Source organism: Papaver somniferum, unplaced genomic scaffold (genome assembly GCF_003573695.1).
Source record: "Papaver somniferum cultivar HN1 unplaced genomic scaffold, ASM357369v1 unplaced-scaffold_135, whole genome shotgun sequence".
NCBI lineage: Eukaryota > Viridiplantae > Streptophyta > Magnoliopsida > Ranunculales > Papaveraceae > Papaver > Papaver somniferum.
The window spans coordinates 5,428,027-5,451,870 of record NW_020622713.1 but is presented as its reverse complement, the minus strand read 5'-3'; the positions used below and the strand labels follow the sequence as shown (position 1 = coordinate 5,451,870).

At 42.7% G+C, this 23,844-nt stretch overlaps 2 protein-coding genes across 2 annotated transcripts; one reads left to right on the top strand and one right to left on the bottom strand.

Moving 5' to 3' along the window:
- Window positions 1–849: 849 nt before the first annotated feature.
- On the top strand, window positions 850–1,813 carry LOC113334220 (probable calcium-binding protein CML45). Its single transcript, XM_026580555.1, has one exon. The coding sequence runs from the start codon at window positions 1,171–1,173 to the stop codon at window positions 1,693–1,695; it is 525 nt and encodes a 174-aa protein (XP_026436340.1). The 5' UTR covers window positions 850–1,170; the 3' UTR covers window positions 1,696–1,813.
- Window positions 1,814–3,399: 1,586 nt separating this feature from the next.
- LOC113334114 (pentatricopeptide repeat-containing protein At5g39680-like) lies at window positions 3,400–18,768 on the bottom strand (the record flags this gene model as incomplete). The annotated part of the gene is made up of 2 exons (XM_026580453.1): window positions 3,400–5,263; window positions 18,625–18,768. Coding segments are annotated over 2 exons (1,989 nt in total), but the record flags the coding sequence as incomplete, so codon positions are not given.
- Window positions 18,769–23,844: the final 5,076 nt, after the last annotated feature.

Genomic DNA, 23,844 nt, shown 5'->3' with positions numbered 1-23,844 from the left:
TGGTCAACTTTCCGGCTACTCCAATCATGACCGATTCTTTCAACGATCTGCGGCGTAAAGGAAAAGTCGTGGCAGTGATGGGGGCAACAGGTGGAGGTAAATATCATCGGCTAGTCCAACAGACGAAGTGCAAGTCTATCAGGGACTCGATATCACTACAAACAAGGTTACCTATGAAGACTCGCATCATTTGCTAGGGATCATAGACCGGAATCCGACTTCAAGACTGTACTGATTTCAGTCATTTTGCTTCTCGTAACATGCTCGCTGGGGGTATAAAGAGTCTTTAATGGACGATGAAGGTTTTGAGTTCCTTTCGAGTTAGGAATGTTGCTTGACGTATCATTGATTGCCGGTTATCGTATCAACTAGAGCTGATCAGAAGATCGAGCTTGGATTTGTCGATGAAGTAGTAACTGGGAAAGACGGTAAAGTTAACACTAGGGGGATGTTTTGCGGCCTATTATCGATAGCTTATTTTAACCGGAGAGGAACCACAAAAAATCCCTCTTTCTCAGGGATTACAAGACTGATTTTCTCATTAGAAAATCCATAATGCGCTGTGAAATCTCTAAGTATTGCGCTTGACTTTCCACTAAGATATGACTCCACTTTCCTGGAAGTAGCCAACAAAGACCTGCACAACAGAAGAAAAACAAATAAGTGAAAATCCAGTGGAATTCCAAAATTATAGAAGAAAGTACAAAGTTGGTAACCCAATAAAAAATTCTTCTTTCTAGTCAATTATAAACGCAATTTGGTAGACTAACTCCAAATACATCTGCAGGAAACTTCCCTGTTTCCATACAAAAACAAAACATAAAAAACTCCTCCCTTCCAATTGCCGTAATATTGGCTTTCTCCAGTTTACTTCTTCTGCTTCCATCACTTGCACAAGAGACTTTCCACGCATCACCAGGACTGCTATTTCCTTTGAAATTCCATATTTAGATGGATTCAACCTTGCCTACATATACCCAGATCCCCTTTGAACAAACCCATTCATTCCTTAATTCTTTCTAACAAAGCCATCTATTAGAGTTAGCTGCTGATTAGGTTCAACTGATAAAAATTTGATTGTTCTACGAGATCTTGCAATGGAGAAAACATCAGCCAACACCTTGTCATCTGGTATTTCGATATCTTCCCTGCTTGAGGTTCTTGTATTCCATGGAATTCTCAAGTGGGTTGTTAAAATTCAAAAGTTCTATTCAAGTTTTCTATGTTTCTTTGAAAAATCAAAGAGTCAGTATGAGAAGAGAAGCTTCACGTCTAAATTGGTCAATCAGAAGTTCAAGTACTATTCATGAGAAGGAAGGCGATGAAGAGGAAAAAGAAGATGATGGAAAGCTAAGCAGAGAAGATGTGGAGATGGTGATGCATAAGATGAGGCTTACGTGCAGTCAAGACGGTGAAAAGATTCAGGAGAGATTGGGTTTGGATGAATTACTTGGTTTGTTTGAGGAGAAAGAGCCGAGTGTGGACGAGGTGAGGGGAGCTTTTGATGTGTTTGATGAGAACAGGGATGGGTTCATTGATGCAACTGAATTGCAGAAGGTTCTGTTTGCTTTGGGAATCAGAGAAGGACTAACATTGGAGAATTGCAATATAATGATCAGAAGATTTGATGACAACAGTGATGGAAGGATAGATTTTAATGAGTTTGTGAAATTAATGGAGCACAGTTTCTGCTGATCCCTTTTTTTCTGTAACCAAAGCAAGACTATCTATTTTTTCTTCCTCTAACAAAGGAAGTCGAGACATATTTGTTGATTTATTATATGAATGAAGTAGATTAGATTAATGCACTCAATTGAAAATCACCACAATTTTTTCGCATATTAGAAGCCATTTCAATTTATTATGATTAACAACCAAATAAAACGAAAGAAGACATGATGCACTTACAAGTATATATTATGACTCTTGAGGCTGAAGAGCAAAAAGCTCATAACTCCAAAATTCCTTTCCATCCACTAGTTTTCTGCTGTACATCGAAACAGAGATTACCTGATAAATAACACTGATATTTTTGGTTTTTGCTAAATCAATGAAATTTCACTACCAAATAACCAACATTAAACTGTACAAATATTGACAGAATATAATTTATGATTCAGATGGCCACTCCATCCTAGACAAAAAAAAAGAAGAAGAGGCAGGTCTGGAAGAGAAACTAAGCACCTGACCTTTATTTAATCGAACACCTCTTTTGGACGGATAATCAGCAGAGATCTAAATTCCAAAAATTGAAGCATATCCATGACCATCTAGCCAGCAGAATCCATGGAATTTTCCTTGTAATAAAAGCTTTTAATAGCAGCTGTAGAATCTGACTGAATAAGGAAATTCATTCTTCCACGCTCTACAACAATAATGTCATTGATTTCTGCAATGTAATACCGTCAGTGTCAGAACAGATAAAATCCCCCTGACAATTTCTGCAAATATATCCATAACCAGGCAGTCCAGGAATTCCTCCTGACGCTCCATCAGAACACAGCAACAAGAGAGGCAGAACAGGTAATCTGAAGAAGCATTGCACAGCTTTGATAACTTCAACATGCCTACATTGAATTGCTAAAAGTCTTGGATTTGTAGATCATAAGTAGAGTTTCACATGTTCCTCTTTAATCTTATACTCCCTTCATGAGTTAACTGAATCACTCTGTTCTTCATCTTAGAAATTGAGGGAACCCCATTTTCAAAAACCATCTTAATTTTTAGGAACCAGATTTCGACCATGGTACTGAATGCAACCATCCACATTTGCTTGATAATGGGGCTCCTAAATTTACCACATGAAAGAAGATAAATAACACTGATTCAGCATTGTAATATTTGCAATTGTTCAATGTTGCAAGACTTCCACAATTTTTCAATTTTATAGCGATAATCAACAAGCAAGCCATCCGATAAAAGTGATTTTGTACCTTCAGTAATATACTCGACAAAATTTTTTGGCTGCTTAAATTTTCTTCCAAACACTCAATAGAAGAGTGAATGTTGGCTCCCCTCCTTCTCTCATATCGCATCTACTTCTGTTACGTTCAGCAAATCTAGAAGCGAGAAAACTTAGAAGAATAAGCAAACTATCCCTTGAAGAAACTCAAAGTCTTGGCTATATTGTAGAGAATATTGATCTGAAATGTCATAATTTATGCTTATGAGTGAGTGAGTTATATTACCTATATAAGCCAACAGCAATATGCTGAAGTGTCCAACAGTATGTTTTCAGGCATGCACGCTCTCCAATATCTGTGACCTGAAAGACCAAAAGAAAATGATTTGTTTCATAAAAGAAAAACAAATTGGAAATCTGGATGCAAGAATAACAGTGCAGATATACCTGGACAGCATCTAAGTGCGATGGCTTCTCAACAGATACCTGCCTGGCCTCTCTGCTATTCTTGAGTTGTCACCAGTAATCCCCACAGGAACAAATTCCCCTTTCAAAACAATGGAACCTGTTTGCATCTCTTACAACTATCTTCCTTTCAGTGACCTGTGCAATAAGTTTGACTGCAGTATGACAATCATCGCACATCCTAAGATTCTTAATCACATGGATTGGTGCTCGTGAGGGTGTTTTTATTACAGCAAAAGCTACAGCCAGCTTCTCACTGTGGTAACTAAGATGCTCTTCCTTTTGTTCATCTCCAACATCATGAAGCACAGTACCAATGTCAGGCACGTAGCCCAACATTTTTATCTGAGATATCAGTTCGTCTACTTTCTGATGAATCTTTTTGGACTCCAAATGCTGCTTGTCCTCAGAAACAAAAACATGGGTTTTATTCTTTACCTGTATCCAGCTAATCCCAGGTTCTTTCTTTATCCCTCTTCCTCTTAGCAGCTTTTTAATATGTACAACTTCATCCCACCGTTTTGCCTTGGCATACATATTACATAAAAGAATGTAAGTTGCAACATCATTGGAATCTGACCCTAGTAATATATCTGCAATTCTCTTCCCTAAACCAATATTTTGGTGAATGTGGCAAGCGCTGAGCAAAGTACGCCAAGCAACCACATCCCACTGGACAGGGGTAGATTTCATGAACTTCTCAGCTTCATCAAGTAACCCCGCTCTTCCGAGAAGTCTAATTATGCAAGTATAGTGTTCAACCCCAGGCGCGACTCTATATTTACCCATTAAAGTGTTCAAATAATAGAAACCTTCATCCACAAGACCCAAATGACCACAAGCTGATAGTACTCCAACAAAAGTTATGTAGTCGGGGACATAAAAAGATGTTACCTTTTGTTGAAATACAACAAGAGCTTGCCTGCCGAGTCCATGATGAGCATACCCAGATATCATTGAATTCCATGTTACATTGTTTCGGTTACCCATTTCCAGGAAAACTCGCTGAGCATCTTCAATACTACCACTCTTCGAATACATGTTGATTAGAGCATTCCCAACAATTAAATGAGCCTTAAATCCACACTTTTCTGCGCGGGAATGAAACAAATCTCCACTCCTTAAAGCAGACAACCCAGCACAGGAATTCAACATAACAGCAAATGTGTATTCATTAGGCAGAACGCCTGCAAGTTCCATTTTTTGAAATAAAATCAATGCATCCTCGAAATGCCCATTATGAGCATAAGCTGCCATCATTGACGTCCAATGTACCACATTCCGTTTCTTCAAGCCACAAAAAATACTTTTTGCATACAAAAGCTTACCGCATCTCCCATACATGTCTATAAGGGAGCTACCAACGAAGCCATCAATTTCTACTTCCCTCATCAAGATTTGACTATGAATTTGCATGCCCAACTTCAAATCTTTCAAACCGGCACAAAGTCCAAGGACAGTAACATAAGTGAAACCATCCAGAACCAAATACCCATCCACCATTTCTCTCAAAACTTCCAATCCCTCATTCAAAGGCCCATTTTCTAAAATCCCACTAATGATAGAATTATACGAAAGAGTATCGAATCCAGGAACCGTCTTAAGAACCCTCACTGCCCCTTCAATATCAGAGCACCTTGAATACATATCAATAAGAGCATTTTTCACGTACAGATGAAAAACTAATCCAGCTTTCAAAACGTGACCATGAAATTGTTTACCTTCATCCAATGCTCTAACATCAGAACACGACGCAAGAACTGTAGCAAATATATATTCATTCGGCTGTAACTCCCATGTATCCATACTTTTAAACAATTCCAAAACCTCTAAAGGAAGTTCTTTATGCAAATAACCAGTCATTAAAGCATTTAAAGAAACTACATTTCTTTCAGGCTGAGAGCACACAAACCTGCGAGGGGGTCCGAACGCTCACAATCAATCATTATCATCTAAAGAGATTGTGATGATGATATCCTGGTGTTGATTCATTGGCTCAAAACCTTCGGGTTTATCATGGCCTCATCTAACAACTCCATGCGAGGCGTTTGCGCATGGGATATAAGTATTAAGGAAAACAAAACATATAAGTAAACATCCATGGAGCTAAATAAATGTAAAGTGCTGAAATATAAATAAGACCAAGGTTTACGTGGTTCAGCACTAAGGCCTACATCCACGGGGTTTGTTGTTTTACTATGTTCTTCACGGTTACATGAATAGTCGAATGACTTTTGGGTTTACATGTTTCTCTCTTCTAAGTGATTAACTTACCCTTGCAATCTCTCTCTCTCTCTCTCTCCTTCTCTCCCTGATTTTTCCGATCCCCCTTCCTCTTGGTGGAGATTGGGTATTTATAAGGTTAGAACGTGGGACCCATTTATGAAGACCGTTGGAACCTTATCTTCTTGTGTCCTTGCATCCATCACGCGGAGGTCTGCGTTTGCCCCTTGATCCCGCAGAAGCATCCTCGCTCGTTCCACAGGTTGGTCGACACGTACACTGCTCAGAGTGTTTAATGCGGGTAGTTGAGGGGTCTGCTCGTGTCAGACAAGTGTCTTCTGCCCCTGTCAGTCCGTGTCAGCTAACTTTCTTTCCACCGTTGATCTTAGCTTCTCTTTTGGGGATGAGATAAAGTAACTCCTCGGGGTTTATTTGGTGTTTCGTGACGCATCATGTTTTGATGTTTTGGCCTGCATGCTTTCCACGTATCTTTTTATATACACGTGTCTGATAGTGAGATATATGTGTACACAATTTGCCCCTTTTCTTCGGGATTGAATGACTAATGGGTGCCTTGAAGAAAAACTATCGTCGCATATTCTTCTCACTCCTAATAACTTCTCCTAGATACTTGGGCACGTCTTTTATTCGTGCATTAACTGCTTATGTAACGGGCACGTTTCCCATTCCTCCCTTAATTTCCTTCTCTTTCTTTCGGGTATTTTAAGTATAGAAAGAAAATTTAATTTCATTCTTCCTAAACGCTCTCTCAGTTTTCATTTTTTTTCAGCCCTTAAATTTTCTGTCTGTCTTCATTGAACCTGTGACCTTAAATTCTCTGTCAGTCTTCATTGCACATGTGATCTTAAATTCTCTGTCAGTCTTCACTGGACCTGTGATCTTAAATTCTCTCCACCTTAGCATTAATCACGCCCGCTTCCCCTGTTTGTTTCTTCTACTGCTGTTTTTGCCGGTAAGTTTTTCTTTTCTTTATTTCCACTGTTTCACGCTGTGTTGATTTGTGAATTCTCTGCTACTGTTGTTCCTTGTTTGTGATGAAGAACTTCTTCAGATGCTTGCATACTAGTTTGCCCCTGTTCTTCATCTTAAATTAAGGAAGCCACTACTTCGAGGGTGTGAATTTTATGAAATTTTGAGCATGTATACTAATTTTAGGGTTTCTGCGTTATCGTGTGTGTATTGCTATGGATGTGGTTTTTTGATCTTTGGTAATGTTTTTTGATTGTGTGTAACTTGTTCTTGATTTTATTCTTTTCGCAGCCATGTCTGACCGTCCGCGGCTTACTTATCAGACTCCTGGTTCTGGGTATCGAGATCTCCTCCGCGTCGAGAGTCTCAAGATGATGTTCGTCGGAGTCGAGTTTCTTCTGGAGCGAAAGCCTCGTCCTCTAGGGAGAGATTCCTCCGATAATTCCGTCTGGTTCCGAAGAGTCTTTGATCGCTCAGGGCTCGTCCTCGTGATGATACTAGGAGTACGCAGGCTCCGCCCCGCGCTGTTGCTTTTGACATTCCTCCTCTACGTTCGTTAGTGCCCGAGCATCATCTACGGTCTTCTCCAACTTTTAAAGGGAAGAATACGAAGGGGTAGCTCCTAGGGTTGAATCTTCAAAGAATCCCCCCGTGAAGAGAAAAGCTTCGGAAGCGTTCGTTAGTTCATCCGGCCCCGCCGAGGAGGATGAGGCTGCTCCCTTGATACGCAGTGTCTCTGTTAGCAGGAAAAAAGTAACCTTCAAGCATATCGATCTTGAAATATTCAAGGAAAAGCATGAGCTTCAAGCCTTCGGGGTTCGTTTCTATGCCCCTGAGGATGATATTACGTATGAGCTTATCTCCAAGTATGAGTTCGATGAATTTCATTTGTTAACGACGGTTGGGGCATTCGAAGCTGGTCTTGCTGCCGTTGTACAAATCAGGTGATTCCTTCTACTACGACGTGCTCGCTAGTCGTGAGGGTTCTTCCACCAATACTCACAGCCGTTCCGTATCCCAACTATCGGGGAATTATCTCCGCGCCCTGAAGGAATGCTATCTGCGGAGTAAGGGGGAAACGTCGATGACTTGTTACGTCCCCAATCCCATGGAGAAGGAATGGTATACTCCTGAGAATTTCAATAACTCCTTCGGTGATTACGTCAATAGTAGGAATCGCAAGCCGTGGAGTGTCAGCCTTCGGAATCTCCCTGCTCCTCGAGGCGAGATTCGTCTGTTAAATGAGGTCAGCGATGCCAAGCTGAAGTATGTTCCTGGCACGGAGGCGTCCAGTCGTCGGAAACTCTTCCCCGCGCGAGAGAGGATCAAGCGCGATCATGACTACGAGTGGCACGCCACCGTTATCGAGATAGTTGGTCCGTGGGCTTACGGTTGGATTCCTGGTCCCCGCGGTTGGCGGCCTACCGAGAATAGTAAGCCGCGCGAGTCTCCTCCTGTTCGCTATGGAGATTTCTGCCCCTGGCGTCTGAACTTTGCGGGCATGAATTTTCCTTATGCCCTGGACGTCGTAGAGGGAGACGAGGAGGATGGTTCCGGTGCTATACTCCCACCGAAGAATACTCAGCTGCTCAGGTACGCAGATTCTAGCTGCGCTTCTTTTTTAGAACTTCCATCAGACGGGAAAAATAATTCTTTTTGTGGTGTTGGTTTCAGGTGTTGAAGAAGAAAAAGATTAGGCCGAAGCAGTCTTCTACTACGGTGATGGGCGAGGTTGAGCCCAAGAAGAAGTTACTAGTCCAGTGAACGAAGAGTTTGCTGAGGACGAGATTACAGATGGGGAGGAACGTACTGGTACCTCCCCTATCAATGTCGAAGAAGAGGTCTTCGCTGGTCATGCTGGTGATGAAGGAAGGAACAAAGCCGTGGTGGCTGATGACGTTGTCATCGGGGATGTTTCCGTCCCTGCTGGTGATGTCGCGGATACCCTTCCCACTTCTCAAGAATTTTCTTTTGATCGGATGTATTCCACGGGGGAGTTCTTTGACGAAGCCCTCGATTTTCCCGAGGACTTCTCTTTACTTTCCCCCAATGATGATTGGGATGTTCTTGGTGGTGATGGTAATGGGGAGCGCTACTGTAGAAGATGTTGGTGCGGAGGAGCCTGCTGTGCATGTAGGCGCGGAGGAGCATGCCAACATTGTGCTGAGGGGGTCGTGTCAGAGAAGGAAAATCTGTCGATGCGCCTGCCGATAGTCTTCCCCAGTCGCCGACGTCTGAGGGTGAGGACGCCATCATGGATTGGTTTAAGGAAAAGAATCTTCTGTTTGTCTCTCATCCCGCTCCTGTTGTTGCTGGGGAAAAGGAATCAACCGCGTATACCCGTCGCATGATGGAGATGTCTTCTAAGGCGCAGGTGTCTGAAGCCTGGGGAAAAAGGTTGACTGTTCCCGAAGCTACCCTTGTGCCGGAGCCTCCTACTTCCGTTGCCGATATGATGGCCATCGCCGACGGGTATCAATATGGCTTTCCGCAGCAGCGTGTGCTGGAGGTAAATTTTCGTACATACTTCTACGTGACGATCAGACGCTTCGGTGAAATAATGTTTTGTCATCTTGATGTGTAGATGATGAGGAGCGAGCATTGTAACCACGTGCTGTATCAGTTCTTCAAAGCGAAATCTCTGAAGCTCGAGGCTAAGCTTCGTCACCGAGAAAAGGAATTATCTGCGGCTGAGGTGGAAATAGAAGAGCTGAAGAAAAGCCTTAAGGAGAAAGAAAAGCTGGGTGAAGCAGAGGCTGATCTTCGTTCAGAACTTGTTGTGCGCGCTGAGTTAGAGCAAACTCGTAGCCAAGTTTCCACTTTCACAGGTTTGGTTCTTTTCCCTCGCCGTATGTCGTCATTCTTTATTCTTAGTTGTTCTGTCTGAGTCTCCCCACCCTATCTCCAGTGGGTGGCGTCCCCGAGCTGATATGGCTTCGAAACGAAAGAGCTCGGCAAAAATCTCGTATTAGAGATTTGGTTGAGAAAATTAAGAGTGAAGCTAAGAAATGGGATGCTCGGGCTGAGGTATGGCGCGCGCGGCATGTTCAGATGGTCGACATGCAAAATCTGTACAACCATGATCGTGCTTTATTTAATGGCACACTGCTGTGGACCCGTGATAATCTGCGGGAAGCCCGTGAGCGTACTTCCTTGTTGGAATCTAGGATTCAGCTGCTGGAAGAAGAATTACAGACGGCTCGATCCATTCCTCTTTCAGGGGTCCAGGATAATATGCTCTGTCTTGCCAGAGAAAGAGATGATGCTCGTGCTGAAGTCTACGCTCTCAGCAATGCTCTTTCCGCGTCCGTGCCGACGTAGCTCGTCATGCTGAGTCTGAGAGGAATCTTGAAGTGTGCATGTACAGACTCAGCAAAGGGGTCTCAGAGATAAATAAAGAGGTCGACCACCTTCGTCATATGGACTCGATGAAGCAGGTAGAATTAGATGCCTGTCAATTTACTCTCACCAACCTTCAACTAGACTATAAGAAATTATCCGCGGAATATGATCATCTTGATGAAGCGCGAGATGCGGTTGTTAATGAGTATGAAGAGGCTTCGGCTTGTGTCGAAGGTATAATCCCATTTCATCGAGTGTGACCTTGTTTTTTTTCTACGCTAACTCCGTGGTGTTGTCTTTTTCAGAGCTCGAGGGACGCCTTCGCGTCACAAATGAAAAACTTGAAAAGGCTCAATCTTCCTTAGCGCAGCAGGAAGAACAGACCAATCACTTCAAGAATTTAGCAGCAACCCGCGAGGAGGCCGTTGGTGCTGCTTCTAGAGAAGTGAATCGGCTATCTTCGTTATTATCCCAAGCCCAACAGCGGACAACAGTTATTAAACACAAGGCTCGTTGTCAATTGGCTGAGGAGACGAACAAGATGCTGGAGAGGATAGAACTTGGCCTAAGGAATGAACATGGTCTCGTGAAGAACTATCCTCGTCGTCCCGTTCCTTCTGCCTTGCCCAGCTCCTCGGGCCCCTCTTCTGGTGGGAGCGTCCCATCAAGTCTTCGGAATAATCCTGCCGATGGGGCCGCCACTAGGTAGAGACCAGCGTTTGTAGGGTCCGCGGCATCATTATCTTTTTTTTGTAATCATGTAACAAGGATATTTTTTGCTGATATCCTGTAAAAGGAATATTTTTTGATTGTGTATCCTTGACTTTGGCCTTTCACTTCTTGTAATCACCCTTTATGAAATGAATCCTCTTCTTGATATACCTACAATGTTGGTTTTTTTTATTTTAAGTATTTGTGAAAAAACAAAACAAAAGTTTTTAAGTGTTTGAGTGCGATACTGAAGGAAGGTACCTTCGTGATCGTCTTGAGACCTGTCACCCCGCTGGCGAATCCTGGGCCAGAGGATTCCCAGACGGTGGGGGCCGGGGCAACGTTCTAGGATATGGGATTAAAATATTTACGCACCCATTCCGTCGACCCGTTGCCTTAAGATTGGTTGGGTATCTCTTTCTGCTGGGTGCCTTCCCCCTGGTCCTACACTTATGGACACTGATGGGGGAGCCCTGAGAGATTGTAGATTAACTACTTTCCCCAATATTGTAGGTAGATTCCACTGACTTGATAATTTGAAAGCTTGTTTGATTGATAAGTTGAGGCTGCAATTCCTCTTCCAGAGATAGAAACATGTGGAGCGGTCAGGCTCCCTTCTTCTTCTGGTACACTCCAAGCAGATTCAAATCTGCGTTGCTTCTATGGGAAGTATGGTTTGAGCCATTTAGCATTCCAAGGATGCCGGAGGACCTCGCCTTTTAGATTACGAAGGTAGTAGGAACCGTTACCCGCAATGTCGTGGATCATAAAAGGTCCTCCCCATGTAGGTGCTAACTTTCCCCATTTCTTTTCTTGCTGATACCGTGGGATTGTTCTCAACACATACTGTCCCTCTACAAAATTCCGTAGCTTTACCTTTTTGTTGTACTCCCTTGCTAGTCTTCGTTGATAATTTTCCATCTTTTGCAATGCTACTTCCCTTCTTCCTTCCAAGTCGTCCAACCTTTCTAACATCATATCTGTTGTGAGGTTTTTCTCCCAAGCTTCGGTCTTCGTGGTTGGCATGAGGATTTCCGTAGGTATGACTGCTTCAGCTCCATAAGTTAGAAGAAACGGGGATTCCCCGGTGGCGGATCTTCGTGTTGTCCTGTATGCCCATAACATTGTGCAGTTGTTCGCACCATCTTCCCTTATGCTCGTCTAATTGTTTTTTGAGTATAAGGGCGAGGGTCTTGTTGGTAGCTTCCGCTTGTCCGTTGCTTTGAGGGTATATGGGGGTGGACTTGTTCTTTCTTATTTTGAAAGTGTCGAAGAGCATGTCTATATTTTTTCCCTGTAATTGCTTGCCGTTATCAGATACAATTTCAGCAGGTATACCAAATCTGCAAATGATGTTCTGGAATATGAAAGTGAACACATCCGCGTCTCTGATCCTGGCCAAGGCCTTAGCCTCCACCCATTTACTGAAGTAGTCCGTGGCTACTATCAAAAATCGTCTCTTCCCTGATCCTTCGATGAAAGGCCCGACGATGTCTACGCCCCATTTTGCAAATGGCCACGGGCTATCGACGAGTTTAACATTGTTGCCGGCGCGTGGATTTTTTTGCGAAGCGCTGACATTCTTCACATCGTCGGGACATCCTCGCGGCATCTTGTATCATGTCGGCCAGTAATATCCTTGCGTTTTTGCTTGTCAGCTAGTGATCTCATGCCGCTATGATTCCCCGCGTCACCATAATGGATATCATTTAGAATTCGATGCCCCTCTTTCCGGGACAAGCAGCGTAGTAATGGTCCAAGGAAGGATTTCCTATACAGGACCCCCTCCCGAAGATCATATCTTCCCACTTTGGAGAGTATCTTCCTAGCTTGTTTCCGATCCGCAGGTAAGCTTCCTTTTTCGAGAAAGGCATGTATTGTCACCCTCCAGTCATCTTCGTTGCTGAAGTCTTCGTCTTGATTTGCTCTTGACAGGATGTCCTCTTCATCAAAGTCATTATGGATGTCTTCTCCTACCTGGTCTTCGATATTTTCTTCCACCATATCTTGATTGGTAGCGAAGGAGAATTGAGATGCAATCGAAGGCTCGTATACCCTTGCTATTTTAATACTTCGGCATTTTTATCCCTCAGCATGGATGATATATATGCTAGGGCATCCGCGTGCCTGAGGTCCCTTCTGCATAAGTGCCGGAACTTAATGTTCGGGATTTGTGATGCCAATGTTTGGACCAAGGCCATGTAAGCTGAAAGGGTGTCATCGTACACATTATACTCGAGCCCTATTTGCCGTATGACAAGCTGCGAATCACTTGTCAGCCTTACATCGGTTACCCCCATCTCTATTATTATACGTAGGGCATGTACGACAGCTTCGTATTCAACAATGTTGTTGGTATGCTCTTTGAATTCCAATCTAAGTGCCTGTATAATCCTTTCTCCAGTTGGGGTGATAATGACAATCCTATTCCTGCTCCTTCCTTATTTTTAGATCCGTCGACAAAGACTTCCCATTGTCTTGACTCGCAGGTTCGAGGATATCCATTGGATCCTTGATTTCTTCCTCGGCTTCTGGTATTCCCTTAATCTCTTCGTCGTTGTCAAGGGGGAGGTCTGCTAAGAAATCTGCCAGAACTTGGGACTTCTGAGAATGTTGAATTTCATGAATGATGTTGAATTGGTCCAGATGGGTGTTCCATTTGGCTATTCGGCCCACTTTTCCCGTGCTTTTGAGGACTGCTTCCAATGGTGCTTTGCATGGTACCCTGACGAGGTGAGTTAGGAAGTAGGTTCTCAGTTTTTGGGTAGCCCATACCAGTGCGAGGATGAGTTGTTCAATCTTAGTATAATTTCTTTCCGCGAATTGAGTGTCTTGCTGACGTAATAGATAGGCTGTTCTACCTTTGTATTGGTTTTGACTAATACCGCGCTGACTGCGTCCTCCGTTGCTGCTATGTACAGTGCCAAAACTCATCAGGGTCTGGCTTCTGCAGGATCGGGATTGAAGCTAGATGTTCTTTGATTTTTTGGAATGCTTCCTCGCATTCAGCGGTCCATTCGAACCTGCTCCCTTTTTTAAGAATATTGAAGAAATGTTTGCATTTGTCCGAAGACCGTGCAATAAATCTGCCCAACGCTGCTATGACCCATTGAGCTTCTGCACTTCCTTCAGATTCTTTGGGACGGCATCTCTACTATGGCTTGAATCTTGCTGGGTCTACCTCGATGCCCCTTTTCGTCACCAGATACCCGAGGAACTTCCCCGAGGTGACACCGAAAGTACATTTCTCCGGATTCACTTTCATGTGATGCTGTCTCATTGCTTCGAAGATATTCCTCAGGTCCTGGTGGTGATTTTTACGCAGCTTGCTTTTGACGAGCATGTCGTCCACGTAGACTTCTAGGGTTCCTCCAATCCATGGCTTGAAGATAGCATCGACCATCCTTTGGTATGTTGCCCCTGCGTTTCGGAGCCCGAAAGGCATTCTGGTATAGCAATAAAGGCCATGTGGGGTATAGAACGCTGTGTGTGGCTGATCTTCTTCTGCCAGGGCTACTTGGTTGTAACCAGAATGTCCATCCGTGAATGATAGCTCTTCGTACCTTCAACTGCTTCAACCAGTGATCTATGCTCGGCAGGGGATAGCTGTCCTTTGGACATGCCTTGTTGAGATTAGTAAAGTCGATGCATATTCTAACCCCTCCATTTTTCTTAGGAACAATGACCATGTTGGAGATCCAGGTAGGGTACTTGACTTCCTTGATAAATCCTGCATCTAGTAGCTTCCGAAGTTCTGTTTCTACTGCCTCATGATACTGGAGCCACTTTTCGTATTTTCTGCCTGAACGGGGGCGTGCCCGGTTTGATGCGTAGTTCATGTTGGATTACTTTTGGGTCAATCCCCGGCATATCTCCTAACTTCCAGGCGAACACATCCGCATATTCCTTAAGTAATTTGGTTAAGGAATGTTCTCTTCCTTCGTCCATGATGGTCCCATTTTGACATCTTCGGGTCTTCTTCCGTTCCTATGTTGATTTCCTTTACGGGTTCTACTGGTGTGAACACAGGCTTCGGGTTTCCGAGGACTGGGGCGCTCTTTAATTGCTATTTAGCGTGTTTCTGTTCTTCGCTGGTTGTTGAGGTACTTGTTTCCGAGCCTTGGACATTACCATCTTTCGTCAAGCCTTTCCTGTAGTTTCCTTAAGGAATAGGTCTACGGCTTCTCTTTCGCGGTTTCTTGATTTTTACTCTTCGGATTTTTCGCTGCTCTTCTTGCTCATTGTTGATATGATCCTGAGTGGCCTGGCACTCGCGTAGCGATCGATCTCCCTTGATCTCCATTATTCCCTCAGGTGTTGGAAATCTGAGGTATTGGTGGTATGTTGCCGCAACTCCTTTGAGCTTTGTACCCATTTCGTCCAATAATGCGTTGTAGGGGTGTCCACCACACTGAATCGGGTTCCAGTTTCATGGGCCCTGCGTTAACCTGTAACACGATGTCTCCCAAGGGCTTCGTGGCTGCTCCATTGAATCCGTAGATGGTGTGATAAGAGGTCATCAACTGTTCATCATGGAGCTTCATCCGTTTGAATGCATCATAGAATAGGACATTTACAGAGCTTCCCCCGTCTATGAGGATCTTTTTGAGGTTACATCCAGCTACTGGTAATGTTAGGACCAAGGGATCGTTATGGTCTTCCATATCTTCTTCGATATCCTCGGCATCGAAGATGATAGGAGATTCCATCCATTCTTCGTGTTCGTCCACCGCTATCCCATCGACCTTATATAACTCGCAGCGGTCTTCGAATTGCTTCCGTAACCTTTTTCCAATCTGCGCTGTGAGTGAGGGTCCTGTGGCTTCGGAACACGAGATGGTGTTGATTGTTCGGTTTCTTCCGGAAGTTGGACTGGTTTGGTTCGTTTGGATCTGTCCTCGGTAACCTCCTTTCGTATGTAATGTTTGAGCTCTCCCGCATCAATTAATTTTTGGATCATTATTTTAAGGTTCTTGCATTTTTCGGTCTGGTGTCCGTTGAAACAGTGATACTCACAGTAATCTTTAGACTTCTCGGATCTCGGGGGCTGCTTTCCCTTAGACCATGGCCACTCTAAGTTTTCCCTCCCTTTGATCTCTCGTAGGATACGAGCATAGCTAGCGTTGAGTTTCGTGTAAACTTGATCTTCGAATTTTCGGTCGCCTGTTCTTCGTTCATCCCTCCGTTCCTTCCTATCTTCGTGAGGTCTCTCTGAGCAACCCCTTTTGGCCCCATTGGTTTGTTCCGCTGAATTGGTGCGGTGAGACCTCTGCGGATATGCCCTCGGGTTTTCCCGTTGAATTTCTTCAAGTCGAGCGTGCTTTCGATAATTATTCGGAGATCTCCTTCTGTCTTGGGCACGCTCCCGTGAATTTCAACAAATAGGGGACTCATTCGGTCTAAGCCCCATTTGTAGCAGTTGATGCTTACCACTGGGTCCACGCTCCCTATGGCTTGGCAGATCTTGTGCCATCTGTTTGTGTACTCCCTCGTGGTTTCCTTGTAGCCAATTGCTAGTGAAAAGAGCTTATCCATCCCGGTGTTTACAGTCTTGTTGTACATGTATGTTCTTAAGAATTTCTCTGCGAGTTGGTCGTATGAGTGGATGGAGTTTGGTGGCAGATTATCAAACCATGATAACGCCGATCCCTTCAAGCTTGACGGGAAGTATCTCAGAGTACGGCGTCGTTCTGACCCCATCTAGCTAAGACACGGTTGTAGTACCGAATATGTGCAGCAGGGTCGCTGGATCCATCATAGCATTCGAACGTCGGGACAGGGCATTTCAGTGGAATAGGGGTGTTGGCCAAGCGATGCGTTAAGGGCGTGGAGTTAGCTTCTCTCATGACCTCTTCTAACCTTCCCCCCCTTGTTTATTTTTTAATTGCCTGATCTCGCCATCATCTCATCTCGTAGTTCCTCCATTGCGCGTTGGTGCTCTAAATTCTTCGCTCATTACCGTCTGACTCTCCATCGTCATAATCCGGGTCGGATACGCTACGTCTCCTTGTCGCGTCTTCATTAGCCGCTAGACGACTCTACAGTCTTGGTTTGGCTCTGGTGCTTTGGAGCTTGCTTCATCAAGTTGTTGGCTGGTCTTCGTGCTTAGAGCAATCCGCTCCTTTAAATCTTGATTTTCTCTGGCCAACAGAGCTACAGCTTCTGCGTAAACCTGCTGGTCTTCCTCAGTTCCTCAAGCTCAGCCATTAGTCGGTGTGATTGGTTGGACCCCTGATTGGGAGTCCCAGCGCGTGCCGCTACAGCCATGGTGCCGCCCTCCTCCATGGTCTGTACTAAAGGTGGCAGGGGTTCAGCTTCGGTTGCTGGTGTTTCCAAATTGGGGTGAGCGCCCCTCTGCGGTGCCAGAGCCGCCGGTATGGTTTGATTCTGATTATTTGTTAGTGGCATTCCAAAGTTAGAAGGTGCGCGGGTTGGAATGTTCTGGATTCATCCACCCTTTCTCTTGGTTGATTAAGTTGACTCATGGCGAAGGTATTGCTAGCCTCCGCAGCCTTCGGACTACCGCAGCCTCCCCGTACTTTTCGTTGCTGCTCTGAGAGCCGCCGCTGCAACTGAATTAGCGTTCATGGTGAAGTGATTTCCGCAGTATCTTGCCTTCGATTGGTCATTTTAGCTTTATCTCCTTTCTGCTTGCTTCGGGTGATGATCGGGGTTGTCCTGGGTGTTTCTTTTGACAAAGCTTTGGATTTTCCTGCTTCCTGCGTCTTTTCCATCACGTGCCCTTTTGTTGATAATGAAATCTCGCGAAACTTGCCTTCTTTACTCACAACGTTCTTCTGCATAAGTTATTTCAAACAACAAAACGGGAATATCCGCGTGAAGCGGGTTAGTTGGCGAAATACAATTTTTCAAGAGGGAATTAATACCCGCAGTATAATACGGGTTAAGTTTTATTAAAGAGATCCTTAGTATAAAAACTACGAAAATTGTAAATCCGACGGATTAGAACAATAACTCTTATCGAAGATAAAGGTGGGTTTTTGAACATAATACAGTTAACGAATGATCTATACGGTCCGAGCTGATAAATCAGAGCAATCATATGCCAATTAAAATGAAATCACAGGACAAGATAAATCTTTTACCGGGACGAAGTCCCTGTTTCTAGCGCCAAATTGTGAGCACACCACTGCGAGGGGGTCCGAACGCTCACAATCAATCATTATCATCTAAAGAGATATGATGATACCCTGGTGTTGATTCATTGGCTCAAAACCTTCGGGTTTATCATGGCCTCATCTAACAACTCCATGCGAGGCGTTTGCGCATGGGATATAAGTATTAAGGAAAACAAAACATATAAGTAAACATCCATGGAGCTAAATAATGTAAAGTGCTGAAATGTAAATAAGACCAAGGTTTACGTGGTTCAGCACTAAGGCCTACATCCACGGGGTTTGTTGTTTTACTATGTTCTTCACGGTTACACGAATAGTTGAATGACTTTTGGGTTTACATGTTTCTCTCTCTAAGGATTAACTTACCCTTGCACTATCTCTCTCTCTCTCTCTCTCTCTCTCTCTTTCCTGATTTTTCGATCCCCTTCCTCTTGGTGGAGATTGGGTATTTATAAGGTTAGAACGTGGGACCCATCTCTGAAGACCGTTGGAACCTTATCTTCTTGTGTCCTTGCGTCCATCACGCGGAGGTCTGCGTTTGCCCCTTGATCCCGCAGAGGCATCCTCGCTCGTTCCACAGGTTGGTCGACACGTACACTGCTCAGAGTGTTTAATGCGGGTAGTTGAGGGGTCTGCTCGTGTCAGACAAGTGTCTTCTGCCCCTGTCAGTCCGTGTCAGCTAACTTTCTTTCCACCGTTGATCTTAGCTTCTCTTTTGGGGATGAGATAAAGTAACTCCTCGGGGTTTATTTGGTGTTTCGTGACGCATCATGTTTTGATGTTTTGGCCTGCATGCTTTCCACGTATCTTTTTATATACACGTGTCTGATAGTGAGATATATGTGTACTCACAGGCATTTGATCGAACAACTTACGCGCTACTGAAACCTCACCACATTTAGCATAAAAATTGATAAGACAATTAGTTTCAATTAAGTTCACTTCATTAAACCGATTAGATACAATCAACTGGGTGTGGATGATTTTACCGAGTTTTATGTTTAGATACGCATCATGTTTTCAATTAAGTTCACTTCATGCGCTTCATCAAGATGGTCATATTCCGTGGATAATTTCTTATAGTCTAGTTGAAGGTTGGTGAGAGTAAATTGACAGGCATCTAATTCTACCTGCTTCATCGAGTCCATATGACGAAGGTGGTCGACCTCTTTATTTATCTCTGAGACCCCTTTGCTGAGGCAGGGAGAGCGAGTTTTTTAAGAAGAGTTTTTGAGATGCTCATGATGTTCAAGGAACACTTCCCATCAGTATTTCGAAAATCAAGAAGCTATTGGGACCAGCGACAGTTGTGGGGAGACTGAAAGAGGCCAAGAGCAAGCAACACTTTGGATAGCAATTAGCTAGGCTATGCCGCATACCATATTTGCGGCTTACAGGGTGTTTGATTTTTTCCGACTAAAAAAAAATAAACATGATGTTAGAGCGTCCACAGTGGACGATCAAATCTATAACTATGGTCCAGAGACGAGACACAGCGGGACCAAAACCAAATTCCAGACTATATTTGGTCTGCGACCAAGATCAAAATTATATATAGTCGAGCGAACGTAAAATGTTCGTTTGTCACCGGGCGGGTATATAATGTGATCCTGTTGATGAGGCGTGCATATAATGTGATCCTGGTGATGGCTGATGGGGCGTGCATATAATGTGATCCTGTGATGGGGCGAACATATAATGTGATCCTGGTGATGGGGCGGGCATATAATGTGATCCTGTTGTATACTTTTTCCTAAGCGACCAAATTTACTCTTCCACCCTAGTATAACACCACAGACTAAACTTAAATTTGATCGTTTTTTTTGGTCTTTGGTTATGATCACACCACTACAGTTTCTCTTAGACACTTGACTTGCTTGGCTGACCAAGGAAAAAGACAACGGCTAGATACTCGCATCAATGTTTGTTTTCGTCTGACTCGCGAATCTGACTCGGCACTTGACCTGGGGCGAGTGAAATGTTTATTTATTTTTGATGACTGTTTCAAAGAATGACTCGGAGCTATAATCTTTTGTTTTAGCACTTCTAGTCTTTTTCATAATTGATTCCATAGTTAACCACCTTGTTCAATAATGAGGCTAAGCACCCAAATCCCCTTAGAGCACTTCACCGTCCTTTGCGGCTACGAGCAGACATGATCCGGAGTTGACAAAGTAGGCTTCTGGCATGGGTGGAATCAACTTATTTCTGTTATTCGTCACAAATCCAAACACAGTCTCCTCGTCATTGTTAACTTTTTTACGTAAACTACTTCTAGCACGTAGTACTGCTATCCAGATGTGAGATAATACAACTTGCAATGAAGAGATTTCTATCTTTCGGTTTTCTGAATCGACCCTGGCTTTTAATCTTGCGATGATTGCTTTAGTGTTAGAATATCAGAGTTACTGTCAGGTGAAATGGTTGTATTGTAACTGTGTGAATTGAGTGTGTGAAATGTGTCTGAGAACTTGTGTGAGTTAAGCGTGTGACATAACTGTCAGGTGGTTGTTTTGTATACGTTGTGTACCGGCCAATCCTATAAAAGTTGAAAATTCTTTAAATATCCCAGTGGTTGTTCTGAGATATTTTAACTGAAAGTGAAATCAAAATCTGTAACAATTCAAACCCTAAAGAAGATTGTCTAACGACATTTATCTTCTCAACATGGTATCAGATACCGTCTTTTTCACAGAAGTCTCCAATTAAGTTTTTCAATTTCATCTTCAATGGCCAAATCTGATAAACACATACCGCTAACCTTCAAACCTCCATCAAAATTGTCTGCTACAAATTATCCTTTATGGAAATCCCATATTGCTCCGCTCCTATGAAGTTACAACCTTCTTCCCTTTGTGGATGGCTCTTTTCATTGTCCTGCAAAATATCTTCGTCGAACATCTACAGCTTGTATTGCTATTGTAAGTTCTTCTGATTTTGTTGATAGTGATCCTGAAAATGAATTTGTCTTTAATCCAGCATATGAGTATTGGGTAAATCAAGACTCTGCTCTTCTATCATGGTATTTTCTGCTTGCACAGGAAACTCATTCACAGGTTGTAGATTGCACTTTTTCTCATGAGATCTGGAATCGTTTAGAACAAAATTATAGCTATACTATTAAATCTTGTCTCTTACATCTCAAATCTGACCTAATTGGATTAAAGAAAAGTTCGGATTCAATACAAGTATACTTCAATAGAGCTCGTTCAATTTCTCATCAGTTAGCTCAAATAGATCGAACTATTTATGATGAAGATTTAGTAATTCATATCTTACATGGTTTACCTTCTGAGTTCAATGCCTTTAAAACTTCAATTTGTACTCAACAATTGAAAAATGACAATTTAGTCACTTCATCTGAGCTCTTAGGTTTACTATTGGTAGAAGAAGGTAGAGTTAATGCAGAGTTTAAACTAGATCTCAACACTGCTTCTGCCAATGTTACTCAGCAACACAAATCTATCTCAGGACCTAATTCTTTCGATCACCAATACACTAGCTCCAATGTTTATTCACACAATACATATCCACAAAATGATTACCCACATTACTCAAATACTTCTTATAATCCAAATTGGTCGAGTCCTCCAAATCGTGGTAACGTTGGCGGAGCTGGTAATTCTGGTTTTAGAGGAAATAGAAATGGTGGTAATTTCAGAGGAGATTTTAGAGGAGGCAGAAATGGAGGTAGAGGTGGTAGACATGACAACTCTAACTTTTATCCTCCCAAATACAACTATTCTGTGAAATGTCAGCTATGTAAGCAATTTGGTCACCTAGCTCCAGCATGCAAGTACAGATATGTACCAAGTGACTATTCTATGCAAGCTTATTATGCTTCCAATGATTCATATGGTGAAGATTATGAAGATTATTGGTGTCCTGAACCAGAAGCATTTGCAGCTTATAATGATGAATTTGCATATTCTTCTTATTCTTCTGGTTGGATACCTGATTCTAGAGCCACTCACCACATCACTTTTGATTTGTCTAATCTCAACCTTCACTCCAAATATCAAGGAACTGATCAAGTCAGAGTTGGTAATGGATCGGGTTTGCATATTACCTACATTGGTTCTTCTACTTTACAACATGACTCTGTTAAATTTACCATTTCCAATGTCCTTCATTCCCATCTATAACCAAGAATTTAATATCAGTTCTTCAGTTTACTAAAGAGAATAACTGCTATTTTGAATTCTATTCTGACAAATTTCTTATCAAGGATTTGGTCACCCACAAAGTTCTCCTTCATGGACCTGTTAGAGATGGTTTATATCATATGGAGTTCACCACCACTCAACTCAAGCAAGCTCTCTCATCTGGGGTATCTTCTTCAGCTCAATGGCATAATAAACTTGGTCACCCTGCATATCAAACCCTCAAGCATGTTCTCTCCTCAGTAAATGAAGTTATTGACAAGCATTTGACTTCCACACTTTGCTCCTCCTTTCAGACAGCTAAAAGTCATGCACTGCCTTATCCTACTGGTACAAGTTCTAATAATGTCTATGGTCCTTTAGATATAGTTTATTCAGATGTCTGGGTATCTCCACTATGTTCCATCAATGGTTATAAATACTGTGTCTCTTTCATAGGTTCTTTCAGTAGGTTCACCTGGTTGTATCCTCTAGCTTATAAATCTGAAGTACTTACAAATTTTGTTAAATTCATAAATCTTGTTGAAAATCAACTTAATAGAAGGATCAAGTTCATTCAATCTGATTGGGGTGGTGAATACAGAAATGTATCTACTTATTTGGATTCTTGTGGCATAGGACATAGAGTTTCCTGTCCTCATGCTCATGCTCAAAATGGGACAGCTGAAAGAAGGCACAAACATATTGTAGAAACTGGTTTAACCCTTTTACACCATGCTTCCTTACCCATATCTTTTTGGTCTTATGCATTTGAAACTGCAAATTATTTAATTAACAGACTACCAACACCGAATTTGGATCAATTCTCACCTCTAGAATGTCTGTTCAATGTGAAACCTAATTATCTGTTCTTACACACTTTTGGCTCTGCCTACTATCCATGCTTAAGACAGTTTAATCATCACAAATTAGAACCTAGATCAGTTCAATGTATCTTTCTTGGATATAGCATTATGCATAAAGGATACAGGTGTTTCAATCCAAGTACCAACAAGATTATTATTTCTAGAGATGTCAAGTTTGATGACAATTTATTTCCATATGCTTCATTGTTTAATTCTTCTGGTACTTCTACATCAGTTTCTATTACACCATCTGTTATTCCTGTCAGTGCTACTGCATCTCCACCACTACATATTTCTAATGAAGTTGATATTTCATCAAGTGACTCTATTCCAGCAAAAACTTCACCTATATCTTCTACTTCTACCTCTCCATCTGTCACCAATGCTCATCCAATGCAGACAAGGGGTAAAATGGGTATCTTTAAACCTAAACCAAGAGTGTTTGCTTCTGAAGTTCAAAGTGTGTGTGAGGATATAACTGTTCCTACTTTCTATATTGAGGCTTGCAAGGATCCAAAATGGAGAGCTGCAATGGATGAAGAAATTACAGCTTTACTTCAAAATGGCACTTGGAGGTTAGGTCTTGCTCCTGATGGTACAAATGTCATAGGCTGTAAAGGGATTTTTAGAATCAAGAGAAGGGCAGATGGTTCTATAGAAAGATATAAAGCCAGACTAGTGGCTAAAGGATACAATCAAGTGGAGGGAATTGACTATCAAGATACTTTCAGTCATGTGGCTAAACCTACCATTGTCAGGATCATTCTTTCTATTTCTCTCTACAAGCATTGGGAAGTGAGACAATTGGATGTTAAAAATGCATTTTTGCATGGGCATTTAAATGAGGAGGTCTTCATGGTTCAACCACCTGGATATGCAGATAAATTTTTCCCCAAACATGTGTGTAAACTTCAGAGGTCCCTCTATGTCCTGAAACAAGCTCCAAGAGCTTGGTTTGAGAGATTAAGAAAGTTCTTGTGTTCTCATGGCTTTATTCCTTCAAAGACAGATACTTCTCTCTTTTACAGGGTCACATCCAATTCTGCATTGTATATTCTCATTTA